At 42.0% G+C, this 16086-nt stretch overlaps 1 protein-coding gene across 2 annotated transcripts in view; it reads right to left on the bottom strand.

Annotated features, from left to right (window-relative positions):
- Positions 1-486: 486 nt before the first annotated feature.
- EBF2 (EBF transcription factor 2) overlaps positions 487-16086 on the bottom strand; it is a 149147-nt gene continuing 133547 nt past the window's right edge. For both annotated transcript variants that reach the window (XM_073557143.1, XM_073557144.1), the window contains exons 11-16: positions 14997-15085; positions 14582-14647; positions 14307-14481; positions 13977-14162; positions 13476-13634; positions 487-2157 (exon numbers count right to left, since the gene is read on the bottom strand). In XM_073557143.1, coding sequence (XP_073413244.1) covers positions 2126-2157; positions 13476-13634; positions 13977-14162; positions 14307-14481; positions 14582-14647; positions 14997-15085 — 707 coding nt within the window. In that variant the 3' untranslated portion in view covers positions 487-2125. The remainder of the gene's footprint in view (positions 2158-13475; positions 13635-13976; positions 14163-14306; positions 14482-14581; positions 14648-14996; positions 15086-16086) is intronic.

The raw sequence follows: 16086 nt of genomic DNA, 5'->3' as shown, positions 1-16086 counted from the left end.
AAGTCACGTGCAAGCATTCTGGGAAATCCGACTTTGGCGCTCGTTTTGCCGACCGCATGGCCATCTTCACGCTGTGGTCGAGTTTCGGTCGGCGAAACCCGACTTTGCCATAAGTCGGCGACTTATGAATCTGGCCGACCTGTTTCGCTCAACTCTAATCTACAGTTAGGTCCATATATATTTGGACAGAGACAACATTTTTCTAATTTTGGTTCTAGACATTACCTCAATGAATTTTAAACAAAACAATTCAGATGCAGTTGAAGTTCAGACTTTCAGCTTTCATTTAAGGGTATCCACATTAAAATTGGATGAAGGGTTTAGGAGTTATATATATGGACCTAACGGTAACTTCCAATGATCTCCTGACTGTAGATTATCAGGACCAGATCACACATTGATTGATTTTATCTAATTTCCAGTGACCTCCTGACTGTAGATTATCACAGTTTATAATATATTATGAAAAGAACAAGCAGAAGCAGCTTTTATACAAAATTCCTTAACATGAAATTTAATCTGGATGGACATCTTGAATAAAACAAATAAAATAAAAAATAAAACTGACATTATCATTAATATTACCATTATTTGTCTTGTTCCTCTAACAAAGCAGATATCATGAAAGCAGCACTGTAAAAACCTAGAGAAATCAGAAGTCTTAGAGACTGGTCCACGATCTATCATCATCACAGGTATCTTCTTCTCGTCTACACATTGAGATAAGTCGCTATCAGTAGGCATGAGAGTTCCAAAAAGTCCAAAAAGAGATATTCTTGGCATTGGCACACACCAACATAATGAAGGATGGAAAATAAGGACATGTCTTAAATTATCATTGGTGCATTAATGTGGTAACGCAATAGTAGATAACATTTTCGCATGGCCAACACAAATCGCTTGATGGACGTACAAAGTGCTTTTTATCATATTGGTACAAGCGGATTTTCTTCTGTGTGCAAACAGATTTTGTTGTGCCTGGTCTATAAATTTATTTTTGGCCAGATATGGGATTTGTTTCTACTTTTTGGAATGCTATGAATGTCTTGTTTGTTTCATTAAGAAATATTATTCATGTATGGTAATTATTGGTAACCTAAACCAGTGATGGGGGGCGCTAGAGAGGCACTGTAAAATATCCAAAATGGACAACTTGAATCTTTAAAGTGACTGCATTGTGGTCTACGAAGGTTTCTCCGTCAACTCAACATCTCGAGTTCTGGTTCCACCTAATCTCTTAAAATATCACTAATCTGTCCACAAGTTTTAGACTTGTAGGAGAATAAATTAAACCACCTCTATAGACACAGCTATATAACTTTATGGCACCAGGTGGCTGCTACTTACTAGAGGGACGCTAGGTCAGGTTGAACCTGCCATAGGATCTAAGAAAAGGTGTTGGTAGATAGTCGTTTGTGTTCAAGGCGCAATCTAGAGGTGTGAGTCCAACCTTGGGTATAGATGCATGCAACCCTACGTGACACTCTACACATGTGTCTGGCATTTGTGAGACCACAGATCCCATCACCCATTTCATTATTTATTATTATGTATTTTTTTTTCTACGTCTAAATACAATAAGTTACAAGTTTATTCAATTAAATAATGTAAAACATATTAAAAATTAAAAAAAAAATGTAAGCATGTAAGCAGAAAACATACAGCATAGGAAGCAGATTATCCTTGTAGATAATGGCTGCACAGTCCTCCCTGCCGATACCCTGTTCGGTTCCTTTTTTCTAAAATGCTTTTTTTCTTTTTATTTTCTTCTCGACTCTCAAACATAAAATTGGTATCAGAAAAAGTTAGTTGAAAATAGAAATAGTTCTTTTTTTTCCTACAAAGAAGAAAAAAAAACCTAAGAGTATCCAAAATATTCCTTGTAGTTGTCCGAATTTCCAGCTCTGTACAGGACTTAGTGAAAGTTGTTCCATCATGTAGACATAAGATGCGTCGTATCCTTACGGATCACTTCTCCTTGCTATGACGGATGGTGGATCTCCATAGATAGGACCAAGAGGTCTTCTCACTTTTGTAGATGCCACCTCAGATGTGGACCACAACACGCAATGTCTTCATGCTGTCCCCCTGCTTCTCATAAATATACAAACAGTCCAATGCTTCCTCACATCGGTGGGACGACCAGGCCAGTCATAGCTGAAAACAAAACCAAAGATGAGTCAAGGTTACTTCTATCCCCAAAATACTTAAAAGACATTTATACAGACCCACCATCTTCTAAAACACCAATTAGGAATGAGTAACCACCACAGTCTTTTGTCAGACTTCTTATTTGGCCACTATATATTTGGCATTATTTGAGGACTGTATGGGAATATTGTGTGGCCCTGCTACGTAGGTTCTTTACAATAAAATTGTTTTGTAGCACTGTATGGGATCGATATTATCAATATCATGGATGGCAAGAAGAACAACAAATCAAGTTTGGAACAAATCAAGCTCGACGTGACTCAAAGCAAGGATCATCAAGCTACGACTTGCCTACTTTGGACACATCATACAAAGAGAGCGATCACTAGAGAAGGACATCATGGTCAGAAGAATAGAAGGAACAAGGCGAAGAGGAAGACCAACAACCCGATGGCTTGATACTATCAAGATAACGGTGGAGAAGACTCTGTTGGAACCATCTAAACTTGCACAAGATTGATCTTCTGAGAGATTGTTCATCTATCAAGTCACCATGGCTCGAGATCAAGCCGAAGGCTGCTAAATAATAATAATAATAGGATCGGTATTTAGTTTAATAGGAAAATGTTATCTGGTTAACCTATGGCACCGTTATTTCAGCACTAGGCATGGTTATATACTCATTATACAGTTATGCCAAAGGAGTTTCAATACATCTTATGTTGGGCTTATATGGGGTTGTCTGATATCCTAACTTCAGGACCACACTGCTCCCCTGCTAACTGGCTTCCTTCTTGCCGTGGGCTGTATGCTCCCAAAGATTGGCAGTTTGGCCAGCAGCATTGCTGCGCCACTGGCCCAATTGGTACTGTAAGGGGGTGAGATAGAATTACCTTCTTACTTCCCTTCTAATTGTCTTTTATTTGTTGGTGTTTACATATGTTAATATTGATAATGTCTATGATAAATGCTTGCGGTACTGCTACATAGAAATATGTATTACCGCTTATATTTTATGGTACTGCCACATTTATATATGTGTTACCATCCTTTGGAGAACTGTATGATGTTGTGTTTCTTAGTGTCAAACTGTAAATAATGTAATGTGACTGATGTTCTTGTACAGTTTAGGGTCAGTAAAGTGCATCCTTTTGGGGACATTAGAGGAGGGCACTTTAGTATATAGTTCTTATAGACAAGGGTAAGTGTAGTTCTGTTGTGGGCCACTAGATGGGGCATACTAGTGTGCACTGTAGGTAGAGTTTATAGGACGGTTATAGAGGGTTAAGTGTAGGAGGGGCTGCCGGGTGGTAAGACAGGAGTTTCTAGGAAGTTAGTGTCAGGAACAGCGCACTGAACTTGCTCACTGAGCCAGTGCGCGTGTCCTGAGTAAAGTAAACTGTGCTCAACGATACCTGTGGAGCGGGCAGCAGCCGAGTAGATGCGTACTTCAGAGCCGCAGGACCTGAAGCACGTGACTGCTAGGGGCGTGGCTTAAACTCCAGGGAGCTAGGAGCAGCAAGAGAACTCCTAGCAGGGTAACTGCGAGACAAAGTTACCAAGGGGCATAGACAGGGAGAATAGTCAGGACGTAGCCAATGAGTCACACACAGAGATAGCTGCAAGGTACAAAAGGGGCGAGCAGAGAGTAGTCAGGTCACAGTCAATGAGTCATACACAGAGATAATAACGTAGTACAGAATCAACAGACAAACTCACAATGGGAAACAGAACCGGGTCACAACCATAGAAAAAAGCTATAACAACGAACAGGCACAGGCACACAGGGGTCAGCACACTAGGCCAAAGGCAAAAGTATAACTGGCAGGGATTGAAGCTTCCCAGGGGTTTAAGAAGCTCTCCCAGAACCAGAAAGAGGCCACCATCATTAACCCCATGTGTGCAGGTCCAAACCTGCACTGAGCTCCAGACATTAACCCCTGACGTGCAGCGCAAAAACCTGCATTGGGATCATGACAGTACCCCCCTCTGAACGGGGGGCCTCTGGACCCCCAGGCTTCCCCGGGTACTTGGCATGGAAAGCCCGAACGAGGCGATCTGCATGTACAGAACGAGCATGGACCCATGAGCGCTCCTCTGGTCCATATCCCTTCCAGTGGACCAGGTACTGCAAAGAGCGGCGCACCTGCCGAGAGTCCACAATATGTCCGACCTCATACTCCAATTGACCCTCCACCAGCAGTGGAGGAACAACAGACTCAGAGTCCTCTTTGACAGACCCTGTGGGTTTCAACAGAGATTTATGGAACACACTGGATATTTTTAAAGAGGCGGGGAGGCGCAACCTATATGCCACTGGGTTGACTATCTCCATAATCTCGTATGGACCAATGAACTTTGGTCCCAACTTAGCTGATGGTACCTTTAAGTTGATGTTATGTGTGGAGAGCCAGACCTTCTCTCCCACCTGAAACATGTCTCCCGAAGTTCTCTTTTTGTCAGCAAAATATTTGTATCTCCCCTGGGCCCGAGAGATATTACGCCGGACTTCAGCCCAGAGGTTTTTTAACCGTTGAACGGACCCCTCTGCCCCTGGACAACCGGAATCCACCCGTGAAAACTCCCCAAAATGCGGATTAAACCCATAGTTAATCAGGAATGGGGACATGTTAGTGGACTGACTCACCCGGTTGTTAAAAGCGAATTCCACCAGCGGTAACGCATCACACCCATCCTCCTGTCTGGCGGAGGTCAGACACCTGAGAATTTGTTCCAGAGATTGATTGGTGCGTTCTGTCTGACCATTACTCTCCGGGTGATATGCCGACGAGAAGGAGAGTGAGATGCCCAATTTCATACAGAACGCCCTCCAAAATTTGGCCACAAACTGCACACCTCTGTCAGACACAACATTCAGGGGTACCCCATGCAATCGGACCACATGCTGCACAAACAACCTTGACAATGTTTCTGCTGATGGTAATGCTGCCAAGGGAATGAAATGGGCCTGTTTAGAAAACCTATCTACCACCACCCAGATCACGGTATTACCCCTGGAAGGTGGAAGGCCGGTAATAAAATCCATGGAAAGGTGAGTCCATGGCCTTTCAGGAACCGGTAAAGGTATGAGTTCCCCAGCCGGTCGGTTATGCGAGCTTTTGGAACGGGCACACATGCCACAAGCAGAAACAAAATCCTTGACATCGGACCTTAGTGAAGGCCACCAAAAACCCCTGGCTACTGCCTCTCTAGTGGCCGTGATACCTGGATGAGCACTCAGCCTAGACTCATGAAACTCCTGCAGAAGTCTAGGCCGCAACGAATCTGGAACGAACAGTTTATCCCCTGGCCTGATTGCCGGAGCTAGGGCCTGAGCCCTTAGATTTTCTTGTTCCAACTCAGTTGAGACCCCCGCTACTACCATCCTGGGGGAAGAATGGAGGACGGTGGCTCAGGGGGAGACACTGGATCAAAACTTCTGGACAAGGCATCCGCTTTAACATTTTTGGACCCCGGTCGAAAAGTAATGGAGAACTGAAATCGTGAAAAAAAAAGTGACCAACGGGCTTGTCTAGGAGTAAGCCTCTTAGCAGATTCAAGGTATGCCAAATTTTTGTGATCCGTGACAACCGTGATAGGGTGAGCCGCCCCTTCCAAAAAGTGCCTCCATTCCTCAAACCCCAGCTTGACCGCAAGAAGTTCTCTATTGCCTACATCATAGTTTTTCTCAGCTGAGGAGAACTTCTTGGAGAAGAAGGCACAGGGTTTGAGACTGGTAAGGGTGGCCGGACCCTGGGACAGCACAGCCCCCACCCCCACTTCAGAAGTATCCACCTCCACAATGAATGGTTTGGTTGGACGAGTCTGGTTGTACCAACACCGGGGCAGACATGAAACATTTCTTAATCGCTGAAAAGGACTCCTTAGCGAGTACAGACCAATTTTTTACATCAGTGCCCTTCTGGGTAAGATCCGTGAGTGGTTTAACCACTTGTGAGAAACTTTTAATGAATCTTCGATAATAGTTCGCAAATCCTAAGAAGCGCTGGAGCCCCTTGAGATCTCGAGGCTGAACCCAGTCAGCGATCGCCAGCACCTTCTTAGGATCCATACGAAACCCCTCACAGGACACAATAAACCCCAAAAAAGACAGTTCCTGTACAAAAAACAAACATTTTTCCTATTTAACGAACAATTGGTTCTCCCTGAGTCTCCGGAGAACTGTCCTTAGATGTTGCAAGTGAGATTGACTGTCCGGGGAATACACCAAAATGTCATCCAAATAAATAATAACAAAATGGCCTATCAGGTCAGAAAACACAACATTGATGAAATTCTGGAAAATAGCGGGTGCATTAGTTAACCCAAATGGCATAACCAGCTTCTCAAAGAGTCCTTCTGATGTGAGGAATGCAGTTTTCCACTCGTCCCCTTCCCGAACCCTTATCAGATTGTAGGCCCCCCACAGATCTAACTTGGAGAACCATTGGGCCCCTGCTAACTGGTTACATAAGTCTGGGATGAGGGGAAGCGGGTAAGTGTTCCTAACCGTTATCTTGTTAAGTTCTCGAAAGTCGAGGCACGGCCGCAAACCACCATCTTTTTTCTTCACAAAGAAGAATCCTCCTGCCACAGGTGACACAGAAGGCCTGATATGCCCTTTGCGGAGACTCTCAGCTATGTACTCCTTCATGGCTTGGCGCTCAGGCCCAGACAAATTGAACAATCGAGCCTTAGGTAACTTGGCTCCGGGTACTAAATCAATGGCACAATCGTAGGGTCTATGTGGTGGCAGCGCCACAGCCTCACTTTCGGAAAAAACGTCTTTGAAATCCTTCAGGTACTCCGGAATACCTTCCAGACCGTCAGAAGACACAGACACGGATTTAACAGTGTTAACAAGATGTCCCAGGTTATCACATTTATCATTGCATCCCCATTGAGTGATTTCCCCTGTAACCCAATCAATGGTAGGATTATGGCGTTGAAGCCAAGGCATCCCCAGTACCAGTCCTGCAGGCAAGTTATCTAGCACAAGACAACTTAGTTTTTCCACATGAGTGGAACCCACTTTTAGAGAAAAAAGTTCAGACCTGCAACAGATACCGCCCTGGGTAAGAGGAGACGAGTCAATTGCCACAAGTTTAACAGGATCCTGAAGCCTGACTGTCCCTATCTTATTGAGAGTCATAACTATGGTATCAATCAGATTCACAGCAGAACCACAGTGAACAAAAGCAGTAGTCTGAACAGGACCATAACCAAGTTCCAGTTCCACCTGCAGCACCATTTTTGCACGTGAGGAAAATTGTACCTGAAGGGCTGGGTAGCCTCCTTGACTACTACCCAGACCTAGTCGTTTCCCGCCATCTTGGAGGATGACGGACAGGAGGGGCAGTCCTTCTTCCAGTGTCCGGATTCCCCACAATAGAAGCACAACTGCTTCTCCCGGCGGCGTCTTCTTTCTTTTTCCTCATAGGTGACAGCGTCACCTCCATAGCCACAGGAAGAGTCCGGGTGTCATCTCCACTGAAGAATAATGGTGTTTCCAAATGCATAACGCCTCTAGCCCGCAGTCTGCGATCCATGCGAACCGCTTGGGTCATGGCATCCTCCAGGGAGTCAGGCTGAGGATGGAGTGCCAAAGCATCCTTCAGACATTCACACAGGCCTCTGTGGAACAGCCCCCGAAGGGCGGCATCACTCCAGGAAATCTCGGCTTCCCAACGTCTGAATTCAGTACAGAACCATTCGGCTGAGTGCTCCCCCTGACAGACACTCATCACCTTGTCCTCAGCCAACCGCACTCTATCAGGCTCATCATAAATAAGCCCTAAGGCTTCAAAAAACGCATCCACAGACATTCTCTCAGGGGCAGAAGAGGAAAGCGAAAATGCCCAGGCTTGTGGGGACCCCCTAAGCAGGGACATAACTACCCCCACCCTCTGTTTCTCTTCCTCAGAGGAGCGGGGTCTCAAAGAGAAAAAGAGCTTACAGCCCTCCTTAAATGCCCTGAAATCATCTTTATTACCAAAAAACGTATCTGGCAATTTAACCGAGGATTCGGGTGGGACCTAAATGACATCTCTATTCCCCACCTGTTGGAAGCCTGCGGAAAGTACCCCCTGAACTGAATCCTCAACCCGCCGTTGAGACTGGACCAGAGCTTAGTGTTCCAAACTAAGCTTCTGCAGTGACTGAGTCAAGCATTTCACCTGCTCAGATAAAGCACACATTGGGTCCATGCTGCAGAAGTGAGGAGAGAAAAAAAAATTGCAGGCCAGTTATAATGTCAGGAACACCGCACTGAACTTGCTCACTGAGCCAGTGCGCGTGTCCTGAGTAAAGCGAACTGTGCTCAACGATACCTGTGGAGCGGGCAGCAGCCGATAGATTCGTACTTCAGAGCCACAGGACCTGAAGCACATGACTGCTAGGGGCGTGGCCTAAACTCCAGGGAGCTAGGAGCAGCAAGAGAACTCCTAGCAGGGTAACTGCGAGACAAAGTTACCAAGGGGCATAGACAGGGAGAATAGTCAGGACGTAGCCAATGAGTCACACACAGAGATAGCTGCAAGGTACAAAAGGGCGAGCAGAGAGTAGTCAAGTCACAGGCAATGAGTCATACACAGAGATAATAACGCAGTACAGAATCAACAGGCAAACTCACAACGGGAAACAGAACCGGGTCAGAACCATAGAAACAAGCTATAACAACAAACAGGGACAGGCACACAGGGGTCAGCACACTAGGCCAAAGGCAAAAGTATAACTGGCAGGGATTGAAGCTTCCCAGGGGTTTAAGAAGCTCTCCCAGGACCAGAAAGAGGCCACCATCATTAACAACATGTGTGCAGGTCAAAACCTGCACTGAGCTCCAGACATTAACCCCTGACGTGCAGCTCAAAAACCAGCACTGGGATCATGACAGTTAGGTTAGACGGGGCCAGGGTGCCCAAATGTCCACATGTGCTATAGGCCCGGACAGCTCGGCAGCCACGTAATGTTAAAGCGCTGCAGCCCATGTTATCCACAGCCACTGCGCATCATAGCAGTGGGCCAGAACAGGGAAAGAAAGATGTGGCGACTTATCGCCTGGGCGGATGCCTTTAGGGCAGGAGTTGGTTGGAGGAGGTGAAAGAAGTTGGAGCTTCGACGAGATCAGTACAGACGGGCCGGATGCTTTACCAGAGGCAACCAAACCTGGTGACTGATGATTTCGAGTCTGGGGCAAAACAGGCAGAAGGAATTGTTATCATGACAAGGTCAGGCCAGGAAGGAATTGGGGAGCAGTCTAGGACGGTCCGGGCATGTACTGGACAGAAGCGACAGTCAGAAAGGGAAGGATGAGGAAACAAGTGAATTCCATGATGTACTAACTGTGGATGTAACATGTGAAGTACTCAGTAAAGAGAAAGTTAGTGAACTTGGACTGTGTCTCCATTGCTGGAGGTCGCCTGGAAGAGAGACCGTCATTGCCTGGGAAGTGCCCAGAGGAAGCTGAATTTGGAGATGCAGGTATGCTCAGAAGAAGAATACAGTTTTATGTAAGAGAAGGGCTGGACATAGATGTTGCAGTAATGCAGGTTACGACTACAGTCCTGTCCCTCCCTTACAGTGCCATCTACAATGCTGCAAGCAGAAACATCTTTGCCTATGCAGAATCGGTGGAGCAAAAGGACGCTGAAGCTCGCCAGGTCTAGCATTCAGGCAAACTTGCAAGCATTGCGCTCCTTGCCTAGGAGATCGGCCACCACTGATAAACCGCAGAAGTGGGAGGTAACTTAGACAATATGCAGTACAGTATAGAAATAAAAATCCTTCCATTCTGGAGAACTAAGCAGATTTTTTTACTAAGAAGTAAATTGCAAAGTTGCTTATTTTTTAGAAGCAGTTTGCAATTTTAACCATTTAACAAGATGAGACAAACGCCTTAACAAGTCGCTGTTAAAGAATGAGAAGTCACTATATATATAGTATATTATACAGTATATTAAATAATATATGTATAAATAATCTGAAATTGTATATGTTCTATATTTCATTTTAATTACTTTTTAGAGCCATCATATTTATATTCTTTAGAATTATTATCGCTTCATTTTTTTTATTTGACCATTTTTTGCATCCATTTATGAACGTTCTTTATACGCTCCTTATTTTTATTCTTCCTGGCCATCTCATAATATCCACCGACGTAGGAAACCAACAGCTCGTTCCAAGGAGCACACGTTGAGCCTTGGCCCGATCGGAGAGATTGGAAGTGTCCGTGGTGTGTAATGTCCACTGTTCTCTATAGGAATGGCTTAGACTGAGTTTCATTGTCCTGAGCGAGCGGTATGACTGACAGGCGGACATATGTACACACAGCCTGCGCTCTATCTGATGTGTAACACAGGCCGGTTTCCTGCCTGGCTCCACATCTTCCCTCTGCCCTGCAGAGTTTTGCTGGCAGTGAAGGGATGAGGGGAGCTCCCTGGGGTGCGAGAGAGACCTTTTTGAGCCCAGTGCTGAAAGACCGGGCCTGGGAGTGAAATAAGATCTGCGGATATTCCCCAACCTCTCCACTGCTCAGGTTACCACCATCACAACCTATAATCACTTTACTGCCAGAAATCATACATACGACTTAATGTATACAAACTGAGGAATAACCCTGCAATATATGATATAGTAATATATCCAAAGCTACATATGCACATGTCATAATAATATAAAGCAATCAAACATCTGATAGCATAACATAATATAAATATGATATAACATTACCTAATAAATAATGATAATATAAATAATATAATACAATATAAAACATGATAATATGACAAAATATAAATAATATAACATCACCTATAAAAATAATGATAATATAAATAATATAATACAATATAAAACATGATAATATAATCTAACATAATATAAACAGTATAATAATATAAATAATAATATAATACAATATAACACATAATTGCATATCATAATGTAAATAACATATAATCACATAAAATAATAATATTATAGAAATAATATTATAATACAATATAAACATGATAATATAATATAAATCATCAAAATATAGCAATATAATATAAATAATAATAAAATATAACTCATAATATTATAACATAATATAAATAATAATATAATTCAAATATACATAATAATATAAAACAGCATAGCACATAATAGTATAGCATAATATAAAAAATATTATAATATAACATAATATAATATAAATAATAATATAATAATAATAATAATAACAATAATCTTTATTTTTATATAGCGCTAACATATTCTGCAGCGCTTTACAGTTTGCACATATTATCACTGTCCCCGATGGGGCTCACAATCTAAATACATAATATATATTATATAATATATATAATATATAATATAATACAATATAAAGCATTTTATTATTATATAAATAGATAAGTAAAATAATAATGTAATATAAATAATAATATAATATCATATAAATAATTTAAATAATAAATATAATGCAATAATATAATATAACATTGCATATTATAAATAATATATCCTAACAATGTAAAAGAGCATAATCTAATATCATTTACAAATTATGTAATATATGTCATTCTATTAGCCTTTTGTGCATTGCACATGTCGATATGAAGTTTTGTGAGTAGCCCTGTCTCTTTCTCCCTTAGTCAAGCAGAACAGCACAGCCCCATGCTGGGATCCCTGTAGAGATTTCCCAGCAGCCTCTCTGCTCATGCTTTTTGACAGGTCCCAAAGGAAGAGGGACAGTGAAGCTTCAGTAGAACTAGCTGGGGCTGCGAGTCGCTTATGTAAGGTGCCAGACTCATTGGAGAGAGCAAACATCACTCCGTGATCATGGGAATGGTATATACATGTTAGGCTATGTGCACACGGAGTTTTTTGCCTCTGCGGATTTTGTAGTGGTTTTGCCCTGCGGTTTTACACCTCATAATGGATGAGGTGTGAAACCGCAGCATTTCTGGACAAAAGAATTGACAAGCTGTGGATTGTAAACCGCAGCAAAACCGCGCGGAAAAATCCGCAGCATGTGCACAGTGTTTTCCAGTTTACCATTGAAAACAATAGTACTGTACAACGCACCTAAATCTGCTGCAGATCCGCAGCTGCAGAAACGCTGCGGATCCACAGCAGAATCCGCACCGTATGCACATACCCTTACATTACTGGACAGTGAAGTTAAAAAAAAAATATATATATTCAGGAGAATGTGAACTTCCCCTTTAAATGGAATATGTCTTTTTATCTGTAAAGTTCCGCTTTCATACACACTAAGTAGTAATGACAGGGTGAATCAGGGACCGCAAGGTGCAATTTTTGCACTGGCAGTTGGAGGATTAATAGAGAGCACAGAAACAGATACAGGGTCCCCTGTAGAAAACATGTGGTCCACCTCTGTCAGGCACTACCTACCTATACACACATGTATATACAGGCATACACACATTCCAACACATATCTAAAAACTACACGTGATAATACATAATAGACGTGTTCACACATATACACTGTACATTACACACACGCGCACAAGCATATACAAGATCCACAATTATATATACCTATGCACAGTGGGGTTTTTTTAGCAAGACAACCTGAAGATTATTTAATTACATCTTGGCAGAAATCTTTGTAAGCATTACGTGTTCACTTTTTTATGGGTTCTACAGAGGAAAAATAAATAATTGCGCCATTTTTTTAACACAATAAATAATCTCTTTACTGTATTGTAGGGGTTTATACAATTACAGGAAAATCAAATAATTTAAAGCTATTTTCTGGTTTGTGACATTTTTGGGGGGTTTTGACTTAGAAATAGTGATGTAAAATAATGGCCAAATACTTAATGTGTGAATGTGGCCTAATATACTAGTAAATAGAGATGTGCTGGCATATAGAGAAGTTTTTATGTACCAGTACAATATGCCTGTAAAGAAGAAGAATACTATTTATACTTTTCATGTACCAGTACAATATGCCTGTAAAGAAGAAGAATACTATTTAAACTTTTGGGCAGAGAAAATTATCTTATACATAGTAGTACAGTCTGTGGCTCACTGTTAAAGTTTTTGATGCCATATTACAGGTTGTGAGTTTGAATGAGTCAGGGAATCATGTAGTGTATACGTAAGTATTACCTCACTGGGTGGCATCTAGTCAAAAGACCCCTATGCAGCTGCATATATATATATGGAATGTCCACCCCTGATTCAGGCTACATTCATCAAATATGTATGGTCACCTTAGAACTTTCCTGATACTATGCCTTGTTTTCCATATAAAAATATACTTTTTGTTTTAAACATTTCAAAACATGCTATGTGGGATGCCCTCACCTCTGAAACCATTACCATTTCCACTGGAACAGGCTGGAGATGGGGAACCCTGCGGTCGAATAACTGGGGCGAAGGCACTCTTCTGTTTCATGGAAGGGAAGACGGAGGAGGAAAAAGGCAGGATGGATGAACTTCCAGAAGGTGGGCTGGACGGCATGACTGCAGAAAAATAAGGCATGAGTAAAGACACAGCCATTAGGACAATTAAAACTATTCTTTGAAAGGCAAGCCAAATTCTGTACATTCATTCTAGCAAAACCTTGACAGGCTGCAATTCATACCACAGCCACTGGGGGAAAACATATAGACACTACAGCATAAACATCTCGTGATTGAATATCACAAAATCATATATATATATATATATACAGTATATATATATATATATATATATATATTTTAATCTAGTCATCTCACACCATTAACCTCGAGAGGAAAGAAGACATCTGTAAAATTGTCTCAGCCTATATATTCCATCAGTAGAGTGGATAAATTACTCACTGCCATAGGGCGATGTAGTGGGTGAACCATTGATGAAACCTGGAGACCCAGGGACCCCCAGGTTAGACATTGGGACGTTGCTGTAGCCATTCATGCTGTTGCTAGGGGTGCTGTAATTAGACTGTTGTGGGGTGGAACTGGTGGAATAGCCGCGAGGGGAGATACTGCTTGTATTTCTTATGTATCCTGTGGAGGAAACACATAAAGGATGATCTGTTATGACGGGAGATCTGACGAACAGTAGAAACAATCAAAATGGTAATGACGGGAAGTACAAAGACTAGGCGAGATCACGGATCCTATAAATACACATTGTACGATGCCACTTACCCTGATTATTGGCCTGTGTTTCTGAAATTGTGACTCCTAGTTGCCCTCCATATGAATTAATGCCCATCATGCCACCGTGTACAGGAGAGCTTGAGAGAGTAGGGATTTGATTGTGGTTGCGAGGGACACTATATAAAGCCTCAGCAATGTCCGCCGCTCTCTTGAGGATAATATCCTGTTGGAAAAAGGAAGAAGAAGGTTGTCAAGATGATCAAGAAGATCAAAGACCTAAACATGAGAAATTTGCTCCCAAGAAGGATTGTAAGAATCGTTACCTGATTATTATGTGGGGTCCCATACAACGCTTCTACCAAATCTGCTGCTCTTTTAAGTAACATTTCCTAAGGAAAATAGAAGAAACTGGTGAATGACGAGAACCAGAAATTTCCAAGGACTTGGTGACACTCAAGACAAAGGGGGCACTGGATGGAGCTGTCCCTGGTCCTGGTCCCATCACTATGAGGCTGACTTTGAATATATGTGCTGTATACAATATATGTATATAATTATTTTTTTAATAAAGCAGATTTTTTTTAAGCTTTTTTGCCCTGTAGTCCGCAATTTCCACTTTTACTATTTTGCTTAAACGTATTATCTTAAAATTGCAAATTGGCAGAATGTGTCCTTGAAGAACGGCATATAAAACATCTGCTGTGGGCATTTCCTAGTAGGAAGCTATGCTCGTCTTACCTTTGCAAGCCTCTCAGGGTCTCCAGGATGTCTAGGGATCACCTTCTGTAACCTCTGGAATCCATAATCAATTGTAGGCTCATTTAATGCTGTTGAGAGAGAAAACAATCATATTAGTGATCATGTAAATGTATGTAGAATATAAAGGAGTCGCCAATTAATTCATAGTTGTGGTCTTACTAGATAAGCTGATATGGATGTGTCCACCATACTTACCCCGAATCTCGCTAAGGGCTCCACTTTTTCATAAAATCCAAAAAATTCTCATGCAGACACATATAGCACAAGAAACCCGCCGCCCAGAGATATGCCTTTTTTTAAGCAGGTCATCTTCGCCATTTAAATGTCTTGAGCCAAGAAGAAATGTAAAGAAAGACATATCTGTAGTTGGTAGCCATCTTGACTATCTAAGAAAGACCAGTAGACCACTCCTCATGTTGTTTCCTTTTTCATGTATTACATAAGTGGGTTTTTAGAAGACCATAAAAGGTGTACGTTTATCCCATCAATCTGTATATATTTTGGAAGTGATGATATTCAATGATATCTTTGGAGTAAATGAGTCCCTCTCCAACATCTGTTTCAGGACTAGGACCAGTATCTCCATTACTCTATTGCACGTCAGGGATCTATATGAGTGTCCAATTCATGGGACTCCATAATCAGCCCCTCATCTTGTCAACAGGAGATTAAACTGTAATAATAGAAGGATGCAGAGTAAAATCATATGTTAGAACCTACATGGTGGCGTGATAAAGTCACCACCAAAGGTTACCTCCCCAGCTTTTGGGTCAAATACCAAGTGGAGTCCATATTCCTTCCATTTCCTGAGGTTGCCTGTATATAGTATGTACAAATTAATGTTAACTAAACCTCTGATTTTGGCAGGTTCAGCTCATTATCCAACATCTTTTATATTAGAATTCAACATGATTGATTCTTGTCTTGATCCTCCGGGAAAAGAAGGATGGGGCATGTTGAATTATTTTGCCCAATCCTTGTAGGAGATATGCCACTGCCAGAGTTGTCTGTCAGCTGCTTATTTTCCTCTCCCTGTTGAAAACATCTAAAATCTTGGCCAACCACTAGT

This window comes from Dendrobates tinctorius, unplaced genomic scaffold (genome assembly GCF_039654945.1).
Source record: "Dendrobates tinctorius isolate UK_male_01 unplaced genomic scaffold, ASM3965494v1 ptg000245l, whole genome shotgun sequence".
NCBI lineage: Eukaryota > Metazoa > Chordata > Amphibia > Anura > Dendrobatidae > Dendrobates > Dendrobates tinctorius.
This window is presented reverse-complemented; position numbering and strand designations above follow the sequence as displayed.